This window comes from Periplaneta americana, chromosome 13 (genome assembly GCF_040183065.1).
Source record: "Periplaneta americana isolate PAMFEO1 chromosome 13, P.americana_PAMFEO1_priV1, whole genome shotgun sequence".
Classification (NCBI taxonomy): Eukaryota; Metazoa; Arthropoda; class Insecta; order Blattodea; family Blattidae; genus Periplaneta; species Periplaneta americana.
In genome coordinates, this window is record NC_091129.1 from 69,635,982 (window position 1) to 69,656,263 (window position 20,282).

Genomic DNA, 20,282 nt, shown 5'->3' on the forward strand with positions numbered 1-20,282 from the left:
GGTGGATACTGTCAGAAAATTTCAAAAGAATTAGTGAGGGTAATAAAAAAGGCAATAATCCGAGTAAAAGTAAGTGGTGTTGCCATACTTGTCATATACGTGATTAAGTTTGTAAAAATATGTTATGTGTACAAAACGGAACAGTACTGTAGATTCATTGCAAACTTATATATTTAGGTTTATACAAATTACATAGAGCCCTTCAGGTTCTTCCTTTCCTGACGGAGACATGGCGACTTGTGTAAATTTATGATGTATGGTACATTACAACCAGAGGTAATAGGCTATATATGGATTTGATAGCTGGAGAGGAATGCTTAATGTGGCAAAAAGTGAAGCCGGATTAGCAATGTATGTCTACTTAAGGAATAATGTTAAGGACTCACCCAGAAACAGCTGAAGCGTCAGTGGAATAGTCATTTACCTTGTGATTCATAACAACGGACAATATAGTGCAATACAATTTTGTGATAGCTATGCCAATTCAGAAGCATATTATTACAATAACTGAACTTTTTCAGGATCTCACTTCTTTCATGCAGTATTCAAATGCCACCTTGTTCATTGATTTATCAATGGCCAAATCATGGTTTTCTTCGAATGATTTTTTTTACTAAATGAGTCCAAAACTGAATCTCTGACATTTTCATTGAAATGTATTGATACATCTAATAGACTGAAGATGATATGATAGTTCTTGATTCCTTATTAACCTGGGAAGAACACATTAACAATATTACTGTCAAATTTTCAATGGTGATTTCTTTATTGAGAAATTTAAAGCTGTATGTACCACATCACCATGTTAAGACAGCTTACATTGCTTACTTCCAGAGAACCTTTAATCATAATTTACTAATCTGGGGTAATAGTTGACACATCCAGAAGATATTTTGAGTTCAGAAAAGGGCAACAAGAGCCATAATTCGTTCGTCTCCACCAATTGCTCACAGTAAACCATTATTTATAAAGAGGAAATTTTGACTACAACTAGATGATATATCAGTGGTCGTCAGCATTCGCTGAAATGGGTAACGGGTAAGAAGTGTATCGCAATATGCACCGTCGTGAAGGAGGGAGAGAGAGGAAGCATACCCGCTAGCAGCCACAGATGCACGCTAGTACAATGTCTTATTCGCGAGTAAGAGACGCTAGCCCGAGGGTGCACTGTGTTGATGACCGCTGCTATATATATATATATATATATATATATCCTTCAAGCTACCATCTATGATTATGAATTGAGGAATTCTAACACGGTTACAAGATGTTCGCACTCTTATGATCTAAGGAAGAAAGATTACTTCAGCATTCCAAAATGTAAACTGTCAAAGACAATGAATAATTACATAATCAATGCTTTTATAACATTCAATAAGCTGCCTCCAAAAACTTTTGAAGTAGATAAGAATGTCTTAAGAAGACTTGTATTTGGTTGTCTAACCCATAAAGAATTTTGCAATACTAATGAATTGATAGATTTGAGGAATATCATGTTTTAACTATCTGTAAACTGCTTTTTATTCTACCAGTTCTTGATTATATTGAAAGTCTTTCATGACTCTGTGGCATATAATAAATAAATAAATAAATAAATAAATAAATAAATAAGTAATTAAATAAATTAAGTAAGTTAATTAAATAATTAAATAAATACATAAATTAATTAAATTAAATTAAATTAATAAATAAATAAAGTAAGAAAGAAATGAATGAATGAATGAATGAATGAATGAATGAATTAATTAATTAATTCATTCATTCATTAATGTACATCACCGCAGGCTGCCTCTATCATTTCCGAGTGAATATTAACAGTCTTCGAAGAGCTCTCTCTTAAACTTATGTCTTGACATTCTCGAGACTTCTGACACATTACGTAAGGTTAACAAAACATCGGGTTTCAAAGACAACAAAAGAAGTAACATTTACGACGCACAAACATCTCCAGGCGAGATTCGAATATAAGACCGTAACCTTCATACAGCATTAAAACAGCGGCTTAGTGGTTGCTCACACAATGGCCGGTTGTCTAGTATATCAGAGTTTTTCTGATTCGTAGCGGCGGAGTTGATTAAAAGAATCCCCTCAATAGAAAGGTGGGCGGGGTAGATTAGCTTCCATCTTCTGCAATAAAGGGACTGAAGAAGACTCCCACCTCTACTGCTGCAAAATCAATACGTAATTATTTGTTGAACTGGCGCTCCTGGTATTATTCTTGACAGTTCAGAATTCTGTATACAGTTTCAATTATATTAATAGAAATGTGTTTAACGTAATAACATATCGATCAGCTAAAGTAATTAACTCTTACGAACTGCCCGACCTGAAGGCATTGCAAGTTGAAGTTACATTCAGTTTGTTTATTGAGGGTTTGGTAATCGTTTACATTACATCATGTTTAATTAAATTTCATTCATATGCATAGTTTATATAATATAAAATGCACAAGAAATGAATACGTACTAAATTAAGTTTAATTACTTTGTTAGAATTTAAAAGTGAGTAAAACATAAACATGGCAAATTAAACAGTTATAATCAAAAGTTTTGAAGTAATTTCCCGTATCAACGTCACTTCTATCAGAGAATTTTTACGCTGACCTCCAACAAGGCGCATTCCCAAAGCCACACCGGCTGACTACATTAAGGTTTGTTACGTACTGAGGTTTCGAACAGGCAGCCACACTCGTTCCTAGGCCATACCTCTCGCATTGCGTCGCCAGCCAGCGTTCGAGGAATGCTATGAAATGATAACGGAATGGAGAGATGTTGACGGAATTAGGTAGATACTTAATATGGGAAAATGGGAGAATTCCGAGAAAAAATCTAACTGCGACTTTGTCCACCAATTAAAAAACCCAGGTCTCTCCAGGATTCAAACCCGGACTGTCTGCGTGACAGGATAAAATGGAATGGATATCCAAACGCCTATAGAACCAGGAGATATTGCACGTCAAACATGCTCTGCTAAGATCAATAACTTTCCATATAAAACAGGAAAAACGACATTAAAGTATATGCACTGCGGGTTGCTTACGCCAGGGTTACCTCGTACGAGTTACAATTGGACATCTATGGGATAAATGGTCTGACCACTCAACCACACCGCGGGACAATTCAGCGAGAGCACTAGAGAACCCGAACTATCAGCGAGGACATTATCACATTAAATTATAATACTCGTAAAGCTTTACTTTCCTGAGAAAAATCGAACCTGGCTTCGATACATTTCTAATCAGTAAGGTATCATAATTAATTACTTCCTTCTTCCATATTCAGTGTTGCCAAATTATAGATATTTTTCCTACGCACAGTTACTTCAAAGTATTTGGGAGAAGAGGTCATTTTACAATAAAAGCTGTAAAGTATATTGAATGAAACAAATGATTTACAAATTTAATCTCTTTAGTAATATTGCCTTATTACAGTTTAATGCACCTGTAGTCACATCATTTTAGGGAATTATCTCTCATATAATCGCAACCAATATATATTGAACTATAGGTCATTCATTATCCCCTGAAACCAAATGCTTGTGTGCGCCGTAGCATATAGTAAGAAACTTATGGTGGGGGTAAGCGAGCTCGCTTGCTATGAGTGGAAGCGTAGCGAGAGAGGAAAGCTTCTCAGTCAACTTTCTTCTTTCCCTGACGCGCAAGAAGGTTTCACGAGATACCGAATAGCCTAGAAAGATGTGAAGCTTTTCAGCTGTAAACACTTTTGGAGAGTATGTTCACTTGTTCTGCATGCTAACTACGAGTACATTGAACGTACATGTCACGAAATACGTCTGTAAACGACCGACTTGGGAGGAAATCCATCTGTTTCATTAAGTATATTAACAATAATATTAATAATACATATAATTATTACTATAAATATGATTATAACCGGAGTGGACGAAGACTAGCAATTGCTGCTTTCCAATTTACTATAAAATGCTAGAGGAAGGTGACCCCAAAGGTAAAACTCCTGTCCTCCACCTTGGGGAGTTGAGTTTGGGGTTAAATTCCTCACCTTGTGATCTTCTGTGAAAGTGGTTTGTTGCTAGTCGGCGAACATTGCAGCTGGACGGATTACACACAGAAAAAACAGGCCAATGACCGATGTCCACTGTTCGTTCACATTCACAAAACTTAGGTAAGCAATGATTATATGCTCAACGCTGTATAAAAGAGTGGAGAATGCGTCTAGATACTTTCATATCTCTTGTGTAACATACATGAAGATACAATCGGTTGACACTATACATTGTATACGACTCTTAGGATAGCAATGGTAAAGAAAGTTTGTATTAGAAAAAGGAACATCTTCTGTGGACCTCTGGAAAAAGAACTAAGGAAGAGACTAGTGAAGTGTTTGGAGTAGGGTATTGTATGGGAGCAAAAATATGGACATTACGACGAAGTGAAAAGAAACTACTGAAGCATTTAAAATGTATATGGAGTGTATGAAATTGACAGACAGAATAAGAAATGAAACTGTGCTAGAAAGAGAGAGTGAAGAAAGAATAATGCTGAAACTGATCAGGAAGAGAAAAATGAACTGGTTGGATCACTGGCTCAGAATAAACTTCTTCTGAAGGATGTACTGGAAAGAATGGTGAACGGGAGAAAAGTTCGTTGCGGAAGAAGATATCAAATTATAGACGATTTTAAGATACATGGTTCGTATGCGAAGACTAAAAGTAAGGCAGAAATTACGAAAGATTGGAGAATGCTGGGTTTGTAGTGAAAGACAAAGTTTGGGCAGAAAACTATGAATGAATGATAATGAGTATTAACATATTCGGGCTTGAGTGAAAGGTTTACTATTTTTCTGATTCAGAATCCTGGTCATCGAAAACAACGTTTCAATCGGTGTTGCCAAACCTTCACTTCTTTGTTCATTAACTGTATTTCTCGACTTGCGGTATTGTAAGTTTCACTTTTCCGGTAAAGGAAAGTCATGCTAAATCCCCCTTTATGTAAATGAAATACATCCAATTGCAGGAGTTTTCTAATTTCGTCGCTGTAATGTCTGGTGTTTACTATAGTAGAGAGTAAAGTATGAAAATATGGATAATATTATTTATAGATGATATGTTATAACTTGCAAATTAAAAAAAAACCACGACTGTGCTGTATAAAGATAATTAATCACATCTTTCCAGGTTGGTGAAGCTGTAATAGCGATCATGTCGAACGATGAGAAACTTGTGGTGAAGTCGGTGCACCTGTATCCGTTGGAGAATGGGAAGCTGCACCACACGGACAAGTTCGAGATGTTGCACCAAGAAACCCCTAGAGCGATTCTGCGACGCGCCCAGCCCTTCCACCTCGTCGTCAACTTCTCGGGGCGCGGCTACGACCCTGAAAAAGACTCCGTGCAACTCATCTTCTCCTACGGTGAGTGTGCAAGAGCCACAAACCCTCTAGTTAGTAATTAACTTTAATAAAGATATTAAGAATCGTAGACAATGCTCTTTTCTATTTATACAGAGTGTTTCAGTGGCAATAGTAAATATTTTAGGGGTTGTAATGTGGACTATTCTGAGTAAAACGGTTCAATTATCAATGTGGTCGCCTACTCTGTAGGACTCGTTTCGGCCAGCTAATTTTGATCATCTTAGTTCTGTCGTTACGAGTATCAGTATTCCGCTGAACATGTAGGGAATATACAAGTTATGTTCGTAAATTTTGTCCTTTTCTCTGCTCTTAGTTTATTTCAATATTGATACAGTGCTGTTTTTTTTTACTTGCACATACATACACGTATACACACATAAACGTCTGTTCATGTACTTACTGTGCAGTCTCCAGATTTCTTGGAATGTGGATGGCAATGATGATAATAGATTTAAACACATGATTTAATTTTTTTTACTTGTCCGGACATGGTTTCCTATTCAGAACGTTATCTACTCAATCCCCTCTAGAATCCCTAGAGTTGCAATGGGAGTTTCGAAACCTGCATATGTTTGCGCGATAGCTACTTAATAAGGAAAGAGATTTGTTAAAGAATAAAATAGTAACATCAAGAAATTTTCCTCCAAACAAACGGTTAACTTCATGACAAAATACAGAAAATACTTCATACAGACCTGTATCAACGTACGTATACTTCTAAAAAAATGTAGACTAATTTTATTGGTTTTAACAATTGTAATTGTAATAGCAATTGTGTTGTGTTGAATTATCTAATCTAAAATAACTGTAATTGTTCATAATGCTAAACTTACTGTAAAGCCATATTGTTTAGTTCCATTTTATTATAAAATGTATACTATACTGTAAGAAAATGATCATTGTAAGCATGTAATAGGGCCTATTACCACATAACAATGGGCCCTGCTGTATAATAAATAAAAAATTACATACATACACATATGATAGAAGTAACGCCAAACTTGACGACACTGTTGACCGGACACGGGAGACTCAACGCATATTTTCATCTTTTAAAATCAAGAACAGTGCAGACAGTGGACTATATCATTTATGACTGTACGAAATTAGGAAAGGAAAGAGGAACATTAATCCATTCTATACATAATTGCGGTGGGAAGTGGCCTGTGGACAAGACAAAATTAGTAAAAAGTTATATAAAATATTTTGTAAAGTTTGCAAATAGTGTAGACTTTGAACAACTACAACAGGCTGGCTAGTATATAAGGATAAGTTATTTGGGAAGATAAAAAGGTTAAAAGTCACAATTAAGTGATAAGGACTGAATATAGATTAATTATATTTTGTAAATGACCTAGAATATTAGAGGATATAATTTATTTGAAAATAGGTTCATCAGAAAAACAGTAAATATGCAAATACTGTAGATATTTAAATGCTAGAATATGTAAATAAATTCTAGTACTTCATAGGTAAGGAATAGGAAAATAAGTTAGACTAATATTATTTTGACAGTTACATATCGTAGATGAACATGATAAAAAATAATGTAAATCGATAATGTAAATTGTAAACCTAGGCATGTAGTATTACTTCTCATTTGTAATGGAACATGCTGTTCAAAAAAGTTACATACATACATACATACATACATACATACTCGTACATACATACATGCATGCATGCATACATACATACATACATATATACATACATACATACATACATACATACATACATACATACACACACGTTCATACACATACATACATACATACATACATACATACATACATACATACATACATACATACAAACATACATACATACATACATACATACATACATACATACATACATACATACATAGGCCTACTATACCATCAAATCAGGTATTTTAAACTTTTCACTTTTTAAACAGGTCTACGTCCAAATGTCATCAAAGGTACTAAAGGCGTGAGTACAGTAACAGAGAAGAAGACAGAAGACGAAAATGCCTGGTACGCCAGATTAGTGGGAAAGGACGAGAGCTCCATGAATGTTGAGGTAACTGAAGTCTAAGAAATAATATTTCTATACAGCCATATATATATAACATTCCCGTTAATATTCTTTTCCTCCTTCTCCTGAAAGATTAGGTCATGTAGCCTTTTTCAGCATTCATTATTATTTGCTAGGTCTTTTCCCGTCTCCTGCTCTTTCTCGTGTATACTGCTTTAGCCAATCTATATTCGTCCATTATTTTTAGGTACTTATTTAATGTAACTTTATAGTATTTTATTTTGCCCTCTATAGTTCTTTCCTGATATTATCTTCTTAGTCTCGGTTGTCAATGAAATCTAAGCTCAGGGTGAGGAGCAAGCCACATTTACGTCAATATATTGGATTTTATACGATTGTGAGAGCTTTCAATTACTAATTCAGTGCCACGCAATCTTCAAAATACAAGATAGCCGCTTTAACTTTCATCATTCTACCAATCTAATTAAAGCCTGATGAAGAGGTGCCTCACTTTTTCAGCTAGCGTTGTTACGTAACATCAAGCATGTTGAACAATGGTCGACAAAGATTACGTCATATAGCATGCAGCCTGCAATACACAGCAAATCACAATGTAAAAGGGGGAAGATATCCACACTGCTTAACTTTGAATGAACAAGTGATGGCTAAAGGGAGAGAGATCATGACTTACTCTTCCGCCTTGCTTGTGTATTATGGGATTGACACGCGAGTCACGAAATGTCGACCACTTCTATAGGAGCTTCGCGTCTGACCAATCACTTGAGCCGAAATGAGCAACGATGCTACAATACCAGAAACTGAGTTTCTTTATAAATATTCAGTAATTTAGTTGCTATAGACTTAATTTAAGTAGGCATTTATAACTTCTCATCTGTAGCAACACTGGAGTCTGTTACCTATTGCTATTGAAAGGTTATAGTATTGTTACTTCAGTGATTTTAAAATTGAACACAATTCTACATTTTAAAGTAAGGCTATATACCTATTCACACCTCTCCATTCTCAAGATTTTTTCTCATAGAATTTCTGAAAAAGCTTAATTACTAGTATGATGATGTTATCTATCACAGTGAGGTGAGGTGGTTGAGTAAAGGAAGATTTTGAAACGATTTTTTAATTTTCGTCATGAAATAAAACTTTTTAAGAGAACGAGTTAAAGAATACCCTGAACTAGACTCTTTTTCATGGTGGTTAAAAGTTGGCTTCCTGGCTGTTAAAACAGAATACTGAATGATGTCCAAATTAACATGCAAGGTACAAATAAACTTATTATTCAGTTGACAAGTGCAAGTTTTTTACAAAAAAAAATTGAAAATATATACAGAAGAACTGACTAATAATGATTTTGCTAGTTTCCCATGCTTCCAACATCTTATTCAAGAAAACTCAGAGGAAAAAATAAACTTGCAACCATTCATAGAATTGCTCACTGTACTATGCCATGATTTCAGCGCGAGATTTAATGATTTTCGAAAGTTTCGAAACCCATTTCGATTAGTCGAAAATCTCTGGTCAGTAACGACAGCAGATGTAACTGGGTTGTCAATTTTTGGCCCTGAGATTAGGAATCTCAAAATGAACCTATTGTTCTCCAGCAGGATTCAGAACTAGAAGGTATTTTTCAAGAAAAATTAAAAACAAACTCCGTTTTAGAGTTTTGGAATACAGTTCCAGAAAAAAACAGTTCTAAAAATTGGTGTCGTATGCATATAAAATGTTTTGTCTTTTTGGATCAACGTATATTTGTGAAATGACTTTCAGCAAGATAAAGTTCATCAAGGGTACACATAGATCTCGTTTCACCAATGAGAACTTGGAAAATCTGCTGAGGATATCTGTCACAAATCAACCAGCTTGTATTGACAAAATTATGTGGGATAGTAGCAGAGTTCGACCTTCAACTTCATAGCAATAGTCTACATAACTGCAAGTTATCTTAAAATTATGTAATAATAATAATGATGATGATGATAATAATAATAATAATAATATAAAATTCAATGACAATAATCAATCAGTAATGAATGTGTTTATCCATAAATGTAATAAGGCTGCGCATTACCAAGTTTGAGTACTGTGAAATTTGGTGTGGGTCTCCAACATATACTGTTTCTTATATTCGCCTCTCTTGTAATTTCTAGTGAGTACCACTGAACAAGACAGTGATTATAAATTAAGACTTTATAGTAGTATTAAGCTTTTTGACTTGTTCCATATTCTAGCTGTGAAGCAATGTACGAATACTATGGAAAGTTAATAAATACAATACAATGCAATACAACGATTTGGAACGGTGGCATTACAGTACCGTCTTCAAATTAACAAATAGAACTTGTTAACAGTTAACTTTACTATTGCCCATAAACACTTGCTGCTTAACACTATCTATTAGTCTCCCTTCAGGGAAGGGCACGAATTGGAATTGTCCTCGCACTCAGGCAGCTCGAGTAGGATCAATGTACTACCAACGAAGGAATGGTGTGCATGCCCTAAGTCCCCTCGCGCTACGCAATCGCTGTTAGCAAAGTTGTCACGCTTATTCGTTTATAATACGCACTCAGTAACCAGCGCGTGTGAGCGCATCGAACAACAGTCAAGTTTCCTTCGTAATAAGAAATTAATATATTCTCCCAATCAACAATAAAATTGATTCAGTCAGCTAGTAATAATAATATATTGAGTAAAAGAGAGTGATTGAGCGTGAGCATGGTTGAAAGAGAGAGAGAGAGAGAGAGAGAGAGAGAACGAATGAGTGAAGTTTATTAATAAAGATATAACAAGACCTTTACATACTTCCTTTCATGAAATAGTTTATAATTAAAATAACTACTGAAGTTTTCCTGGCGACGTGATGATTCGAAACTTTCTCAGGCTTCTAGCCAGGTAAAAAGTTGGAGATACACCGACGTTTCGAGTATTCCTCATTTTCAGGGTAAATTCAACACCGTTTAGCATGAAGTCGAGGAAGATGAACATCCTCGAAACGTCGGTATATCACCAACTTTTTACTTGGCTAGAAGCCCGACAAAGTTTCGAATCAGTTTATAATTATGGTCTGCTTCCAAACAAAGGTGCGGTCGCCTCCAGACACACCTGTGGGTCTTTGGAAGTTTCAAATAGAGACGAGGCCGAAGGACGACCCAAGCGCAAAACCCAAAAGTTTCACCTACGATGATAAAATTTACATCTTATTCAACCCATGGGCCAAAAGTAAGTAAATTTTTATATTATAAACCTAAGAATAAGAATATACTTTTCAAAATAAAATTAACTTCATATCAAAAGCTATAAATTTTTTGTCATTCATATGCTAACATTTGTTAGAATTATTTTCATGTAGCTCAAAAAAGTTACGTCTAATGTTAAACAATACAGAGTACATGAATAATAAATTAATATGCCTGTTGTGTAACTCTATTGAGGAAAAAGAACAGATTTAATCTTTTCATCCTGAAATGGAAACTTCATTTCCATACTATAAATTACTTTTGTTGTAGTGATACATGCATTAGCTAAGTCACCCAGCTTTGTCGTTATGTGAAAGCCACTATCGTGGTATGGAATTTCCCCTTGGACATGAATGTATATTCATTATCAATGTGATATAGTGTATTTCCGATATGAAGAGCATCATGATGATTTCACGTCTCAAGAATTTCGGTGGCTAAAAATACTTCAAATTGAAAATGTCAAATATTAGAACTTTAAATCACTCTAAGCATTACTGTTAGAGGGAAGTAGAGAATAAATTATTTTCATGTTAAAGTAATCATTTCACTTCTTTTTTCTGTGTCGTTTGTACTTATTAAAAATGTATCATCAAAACGCTTTTCTGGAACAAATACATTTTCAGGGGACATATAATTAGAATTTCATAACAAGATCAATATGATTGCAGGTCTCCAGTCCAAATAACATAGCATATTAAATTCAGTGCACAACAATATAATTGGAATTATTAAACGGAAGTTTGGAAAACAGATGCGCATACAAACAAAATTACTAGCCTATTACATAACATAAAAGCTTGCCTTGATTGAGGTTCTGGCTGATATATATATATATATATATATATATATATATATATATATATATATATATATATCTATTATCAGGCAGTACATCTCACTTGACAATATGTGTCAGAGGAAGAACAATAATTATTTGTATACATCTGAAGTCTGATTATGTAATATGTAGCTAATCGGCGATGTATGCAGTGGAAGGGGAAAGAAACTGACACCCTACCTCATTATCTCCTGGCATAGTTGCCTCATAAGTGGTGCCTTGTTGATATCACATCTGAGGTTCAGACCTGTGTTCGGACAGTTGACTAAACAACAAACAACGTGAAAGCATAAGTCGCTCTGAAGTACAGCAGTTTGGATCTTGAATTCTAAATATAAAGCCGAACTACATGCGACCAAAATGAGATTTTTACGTTCAATTTTAGGTTTAAGCAGGATGGACAAAAATAGAGATACAGACATTTGAGATAAATTAAATTTTAAAAAATAGCAAAAGATATCGAGGTATATCAAAAGAATTGACTAAATCACCTACAGAGAATGAAATCGACATGATTAAAGAAGAAAGCATTTCAATACTAGCCTAAAGGACACCGAGATAAAGACATAATAGCGATGATAAAATCAGAAGCATCTTGAGAAATAGAACCAGGTACAAATGAATCTAAACTTAAAATGTTCATTATGATGCTGATGATGATGATGCTGATGATGATGATGACGACGTTGATGATTCATTTAACAACATAAGAGGCACCGGCGTGGCTCAGTCGGTTAAGGCGCTTGCCTGCCGGTCTGAAATTGCACTCGAGCGTGGGTTCAATCCCCGCTTGGGCTGATTACTTGGTTGGGTTTTTTCCGAGGTTTTCCCCAACCGTAAGGTGAATGCCAGGTAATCTATGGCGAATCCTCGGCCTCATCTCGCCAAATACCATCTCGCTATCACCAATCTCATCGACGCTAAATAACCTAGTAGTTGATACAGCGTCGTTAAATAATTATTTATAACCAACTAAAAAAAACAACATAATAATGCGCATTGTCTAGGCACGAAACAAACCCGGAACTTTGACGATTACACAACCTGAAAGCGGCAGCCGGGTACGTCAGTTTATATAGCAACTGGGTAGTGACTCTAAAATTCAGAGTGTGGTGGGATTTTTCTCTTTTCCAAACTTCAGAAACGATTCCGGGGTCCACTCAATCTTCTGTCAATTTAAATAAAGGATCTTTCCTGTAAGTAAATAACTGTATATTAGGCTATGGTATAGAAGCCACACCATTTCATTCTAGAATCAGATTGAAAAAGCGTGGAGCCCTACTGCGACTTCTTGGCTTTTAAAGAGGAAATTTCTACTTTTACACCGGTCAAGTAATTTTTTAATTAATACCTGACGTCATGTTCGAGATAGGAGTCTAGCCTACAAACATGGTTCTCAAGAAACAAAAGTTTTCCTTCATAGAGAACGATTATATTTCCTTGCTTTCTTCTCTAATTGTTAGCGTACGTCCTTAAATAATTGTCAATTGTTACCTAACAACGTACTAAATACTTTTCGTGGAATCTGTGAAGTATGGTCGCGCATGACGTCACTCGGGAGAGAGGTTTTTTCCTTTCACTTCCATTTTCTCCAAGCCAATTGTGTTCCCTCTCCCACGCAATTCCTTTCGCTCTCTGACTACTCATTGGACCAGCCATCTCTGACGTCACATGCGCAGAAGGTTTGTCTTTTCAGTGTCACTTCACAGACTCCACGGACGGTGTTTAGATACTTCAGAAAACAAACGGAGGCATATTTTACTGTTACCATCGAAAATATAATCTTGTCGTAATATTCTGAAATTAAGTGGCTGGTAAGATACAGGATCCTCCATATATGACCCTTCACTTATACCGCAAGTTCAGTGGAATTTTCCATTATACGCCTTCCATCATCATCATCATCATCATCATCATCATCTGCACTACAGCCTCGGGCCTCGGCCTCCTTAAGGATTTTCCTCCACGACTCCCTATTCCTTGCCACCATCTACCAGCTCTTGACTCTAAGCTTCCTCACATCTTAAATTATTCCATCCATCCAACGTAATTTGGGTCTCCCAACACTTCTTCTTCCCTCCAGTTTATATTCCATGACTCGCTTAGGGATTTCACTATTATCCATTCTGTATACATGTCCAACCCAACGCAATCTTGCGACGTTTATGGCTGTAACAATGTCCCATACCCATAAAGTTGGTACAGCTCATGATTGTACCTACTTCTCCATTCTCCCCCTTCGTTTTTGGATCCGTATATTTTGCACAATATCTTTCTTTCAAACGAGCCCAATTTATTGATATCAGATTGAGACAGGGTCCAAGTTTCACATCATACGCCTTCCATAATTACTGCAAAATCAGCCGTCGTTTCTGCGTTAGGAACTTTAGTTTCTAAATTTTTAGCACGGAAATGTTTATAAACAACTTAAAAATGAATATAAGAGCATCTTACCTCTCCCAGAATAGACGTTCAAAGTGTACTCCTTCTATTTCAATACATTTTCGACTTGTCCGAAGATTGTTCTCAAATAGTCGACTAATCTCTTCTCACGAAATGTGATCGAAATTATTTTCCGGATATTTTCTTTCACCTTTTCATAACTTGTAACTACAAAAACTGGCTGCAATATGTTGTACGCTATTCTCAAACAATCAGAAAAAACACAATAAAATACATTACATTACGCGCGAATGAGTAATCCCTTCAGTGTCCTCAAACAATTAGAAAAGGGACAATAGCTTGCACTACTCTAAGCACCAATGGAGTAATTCCTCCAGTGTTTTCAAATAATGAGATTAACACAACAAGTTCACGCTTTTGGAGTAACGGTTAGCACATCTGGCCGCGAAACCAGGTGGCCCGGGTTCGATTTCTGGTCGGGGCAAATTACCTGGTTGAGTTTTTCCGGGGTTTTCCCTCAACCCAATATGAGCAAATGCTAGGTAACTATCGGTGCTGGACCCCGGACTCATTTCCCGACATTATCACCTTCACTTCATTCAGACGCTAAATAACCTAAGAAGCCACCGGCATGGCTCAGTCGGGTAAGGCGCTTGCCTGCCGGTCTGAAGTTGCTCTCGGACGCGGGTTCGATTCCCGCTTGGGCTGATTACCTGGTTGGGTTTTTCCGAAGTTTTCCCCAACCGTAAAGTGAATGCCAAGTAATCTATGGCGAATTCTCAGCCTCAACTCGCCAAATACCATCTCGCTATCACCAATATCATCGACGCTAAATAACCTCGTGGTTGATCAGCGTCGTTAAATAACCAACTAAAAAAATAACCTCAGATGTTGATAAAGCGTTGTAAAATAACCTACTAAAAATGACACAACAGCTTACATTACATTACGCACGAATGAGTAATTATATAATTATCTGACAATAGAGTTGAACTACATGCATGCAACACCCGACAAACGCCCTTTAACTTAGCGCCCGCGACAGATGCACTGCAGCAGGCAACGTTTATGTACGTATATACGAAGGAGTCTGTATTAAGCAGAAGTATGTCACACAACTTTGAAACTCTTGCCTAGAAATATGAAAAGCCACAATTACCTACGAATCAAGGCATCTCTAATTGCCTTTAGAGTTCGTGCAGATTATGATACAAATACAAACCATCCGGTCATTAGAGTGAGTTACACTCGATTTGCCAGTTTGATTCACAATGAATACAAGCATGTAGTAATTACATGTGAATCTTCTTTATTATTCTCATTACCCGTTTTAAGCCAATTCGCTATTTTATGACTCAGTGAAATGTCGCAGTTAATCAGGAATCTGTACAAAACTCGCTCATGTATTGTAAAATACTTGTAACATTTCCTCCTCTGATTAAAACTGAATGACTACTATTAAATCTGTCAGGGTTGCACAAATTACTTAAAATATAATATGCAAAACTTGGCGTGATTTCTATTTACACGAAATATGGGGAAAATATTGTGATGCTGCAAAAGAAAACTAAGCTTTCATGAAAATACACTTTTTTTGAGACCATCATCCTGGGAAGGTTGTATACGTGCAGCGATTAGCCCTAAACTTTCGGATAGAAGATTTTTATGTTCAATATTACAAATTCACGGCAGTGTTACATATTAAACGTAACAGTTCACACAAAAATAATTCAGTTAAATATTTTACAATGTAAAATTTCACTACAAAGGGAGAAAGAAGTTCAACGACAATCTTTTAAGGGACAAATCCTTAGAAGAGTATGAATGGAAAAATTCTCTACAATTTTATTCCTCTGCACTGAAGCGGGAACTCAAAATATCAGTGTTTTGATTGGAATTTTTAATAAGTTCAGAAAAATCCCAAAATTTATTATGTCTCCTTTTATTATTTCCTTTCTGTTAAACAGAATTAACAACAAACTTTCAAACCAAAGTAACAAGAATATCTTGGATTTGAACAATTACTAATCAGTTAAAAATCAGGTCATTAAGACTTGCTTTATTTCACCCAACAACACCCTTTTTACATATCCATTAAAACTCTCAACCCAACATAACCCATGCCATAGTAACAACCTCCAGACTTCCAGTGTAACCTTATTACATACCAAAGTCAACTCGAACAAAGTTGATCTCTCCAGATCAATTGATCCTATCGTCTTAACCACCCGTATCAGGGCAGATCTCCAACTGGCCTCGCGTTCCGACCGTACTTCACACGACGACCTCCCTCCTCCTCCGCCATCCAGGTGGGGGCCGAAGGCGATCGATGTATAAGCACAGAAATAGTCAAAAACTGCCACACCGGAAGTCGCATTATAAACATACATATACAGGAAAGATACCCAAATTTACATTCTGCTGGATTACTATATAAACCATCCAAACATACCGTTACAGCACTTAGATTTCCCTAAAATAATTATTTTACATTATAATATTTTTTGCTATTAACAATGTTAGAAATACACATTTATTTAATTGATTTATGTTAGGATTCTCAGTTTCAACAAATGTTTCACATGATGTTTCTGTCGAAGTATTGTAATACTTTATTTACTAAGAAATCGCTCTAAGTATTGGATGTTTGACAACGCTGTTACTGAAATTTAAACTCATGCTTCATCCTAAGGCCTGAGAGCATTTTGCAGCAGCAGTGTTTGCCTAAATGTTTTCCCCAAACTGTTGCTGCGATGGTAAGTGCTTACTGCGACGTTGTAATTTTTCCTAGAAACAAAATCAATTTCACGCAAAATAAAAAAAATTCAAACTCGCAAAGAAAAGTTATTTTTATCTTAAGGATGTAATCCGTGACGTTAATGTTATTGAACGCCTGCCATTGTGTATATCGATTCCAGTGAATTGAGAAACTAGGAGCGAAGACATGTTGTACCCCTGTTCGATTATATCAGATTGGCTTGTGGTTTTGCTCATTTTGTTTGTTACCAATTAGTTCATTCAACTATGTTGGTCGCTTGTCAAAACTGCTGTTGTAGAGGCGATGAATTGTAACAGTTTCACAGTGATGATGATAACAGAATCATATTTCAGAATCCAGTATTTGAAAGCCACTTTACAAACTATATAGTTATCAAAACTTTATGTCAATTTTAATCCTGATTCAACAGTAACAGAAACGATTAGAGTTTGCCTAAAATCATTAAATGAGGGTTTCATGACTACATGAACCATAAAAAATTAAAAAATCTTTAAAATGTTAAGCGGTAACTGAATATACGTAATGTAACACACGTGTTTACACAGATAATTAAATCAGGATACGGGACTCAGGAAATCGGAATAACGGACAGATGAAGGTAATAACTGGTTTGATAACAATATCGATAACGGGAATTCCATGAATATTTTCCAGATCAATTAACAGAATAATCGGCTAACAAGAGTTCAGCTTTCATTGAAATTTGACCTCGTTTCCATATAAATACAGACATCAGCAGTTGACAAATTCATCATGCAATTTCAATTTTGAAAAACAAATAAAAATGTTATACAAGAATCGACGAATATACGGAGTGATTTTGAAGTCAGGAAACAAAATTCCAGCTATACAAAGTGTTGTAGATTGGAGCAAAATACATACAGTAGGCCTAATGATATAAAATTAAATGCATGCTTTCGGATTATTTTGCTGCGTAAGATAATCAAGGCATATTGATATACAGGATGATTCATAACAAGACCTAGGATTTTATGCTAAATGCCTATTTTTCCTATAGGGTTAAATTAAAATTACTTCAGTTTCTTCACGTGTTACATATAATATCAACGTTTGGAAGTGATTTTATGGTACCTACAATGCCTGTTTTCTCATTGTGACCTATTTTGAGGATTTAGGACCTAAATTCCTGTTTCTGTTCTGTTAATATGTCTTTTTAATCTTTATGTAGCAATGAAAGGGGAAGTTCTGAATATATCGGCAGGTGGGTTTTGCTCAAAGACCTTGTAATAGTTGGTTGTATGAATGAAGAGATTCCTGGAAAGTAGGCTACTTGAGCAGGTAATAGGAATGTGATGATTGGAGGGATGTACTGCTTAAAGAAATCAACATGGTAAATTTTTCTACATTGAAATATCCACACATTACTTTAGTATCGTTGGAATGATATTTTTTCGTTTATAAAATGGTTCTGTTTAAGAAATGACAAAGTTTCGCAATAAAAAATTTAGAAAACAACCCTGTTGTATATTGAAATGTCAATTATGCATAATTTATTCATTGTAAATTCATTGGTAAATAATTAATTTAATTGTAATAATAACTCTTATGTATCAGAAGCCATAGAGTAACCAGGCCGATGAGTTCATTAATGAATAATTGTACATGATTTAAGACATAACAAAAATAAAAACTTTAACAAAAGCATTTACCGCTTTTTCCACTATATACTGTAATAATTAATATTCACTAATTAATTGCATTTTTATTCTTAGTATAGGTAGAGTGGATAGAAACACATTTTAGCTGCACAACGTCATATTTTTAGCGATCTAAAACTATATTTTAGTGTCAGTTTTGATCATTTTGGTGCACAAAAGTTAGGTACCTAAAAGTTTATTTTTAAGACCCTAAAAATCTTAGATCTATTGATAACTTCTGTTACAAAAGATTATAATAGAGGTTTCTAAAACGAATATTTTTCATTTAATAATGTGTGTGCACTTCCTTGCCGTTGCGGCACAACACTCTTAAATAGAGTCTCCCGGTAAGCTATCATTTATGCAAAGGCCGTTGCCATTTGAAAAAGACATTCAAATTGACGCCCTCCTTTTTCTACACAGTAGTGACACCGAAGAAGCATTGACTGCAGTACTCTTTAAAAAATGCCAGGTGTTTTATGAATGGTGTTGCCGACTTCAGTTTGCTTTTCATCGGTAGATAGGATGCATAAAACATTGAAAAAGTTCATGTAGGCTACACATTTTTTCCACGTGCCCTGTTGCTGAGTTAAAGGCTAGATCATATATACCCCAGATAGGTCGCCTTTATAGCCTTTGACGTCAACAACTTTTGTCAGGTTTACTACGCTGCCATCTAGTTGTCACATAAGGAGTCACGTCATAATTCCCATTTGAATTACATTAGCGACTGTACTGCCATCTCATGTTCGTTTACGGCGATCCTGGAGGTTGCTCTCTTCAAAGTGCTGCCGATTTTAACATAGCGATGACCTATCTGTTACATATATGATCTAAGGTTAAAGCTATCTCTCGACTCGTAGATATACTATGGCTGGTCTGCGCGTTCTCCAGATCTAAATTAATTGGATTTTTATTTGTGGAACCAGTTGAAAACAATTTATTCACAACCTTTTTCCGACATTGAAATACCTAGCGTATTCAAGATGGCTGCCAACTTATCCGACAAACACCTGATATATTTTAAAGAATACTGCAGTCTGTGAAACAACTTCAGGTTTGCGGTCAGGCTGAAAAAGACTATTTTAAGCACTTTTTGTAACGGTAAGTCGCTTCAGATTCTTGACATACAAAAATGAATATAACTTGGAACCAAGGTTAAATGGAACAAATGTTAATATGTTCTATTTGTCTCACATGTTACAAAACACCCTGTGTAATAATAAAATAGTTTTTAATTGACTACTTTTCGGTTTAAAATATTTGTACAGCAAAGGACAATACTCTAAACATATAAGACATTGAAGGAAGGAACCAATGAAGAATGTTCTTGTCCTGTTCCACAGGCGATCAGGTGTACATGAGTGACGAACGCCTTCTGGACGAGTACGTGCTGAGTGACGTGGGCAAGATCTGGGTGGGACCCTATAATTCTTCTCGAGGACGTGAGTGGGTGTACGGCCAGTTCGATGACGCTGTGCTGCCCGCCATCGACCTCATGCTGAGCAGGACCAACGTTGCTCCAGTTAACCGCGGCAACCCTATCTACGTTACCCGTGCCATTTCCAAGATTGTGAGTACAAATCAATCGCTGTAAGGTATAAGCTGTCGGGTGAATGATGTCAAGTGGACTGATATTAAAATTGTCTTGGTTTATGTAAAGTGATAAAGCTATACAATTTAAGATAACCGGTATGTTAAAATTCCCCCAAAATATCGTTTTTCATTTTTTCATAAAATAACATTTACCTTTAAATTTTGACCGATTTTATATACCGGTACTGGTTATACAAGGTGGAAGTGAAATAATCCTGCAGATTGAAAGGGACGATAGAGTATACTTAGATGAATAGAACAGCTGTATTAAGTTTTGTAATTAAATACACGGTTAATTAGGAAGTTAAGTTAGAAGTTTGCCGCTAACACACTGGGTTTTCTTCTCGCAATACAGATGTAAGAGATC

At 35.7% G+C, this 20,282-nt stretch overlaps 1 protein-coding gene across 1 annotated transcript in view; it reads left to right on the top strand.

The window, feature by feature from the left end:
• Positions 1-20,282, top strand: part of LOC138712020 (hemocyte protein-glutamine gamma-glutamyltransferase-like) — a 116,905-nt gene that overhangs the window by 12,483 nt on the left and 84,140 nt on the right. Inside the window, exons 2-5 of the mRNA XM_069843404.1 lie at positions 5,155-5,389; positions 7,311-7,435; positions 10,483-10,621; positions 19,666-19,892. Of these exons, the coding sequence (XP_069699505.1) occupies positions 5,179-5,389; positions 7,311-7,435; positions 10,483-10,621; positions 19,666-19,892 (702 nt within the window). The 5' untranslated portion in view covers positions 5,155-5,178. The remainder of the gene's footprint in view (positions 1-5,154; positions 5,390-7,310; positions 7,436-10,482; positions 10,622-19,665; positions 19,893-20,282) is intronic.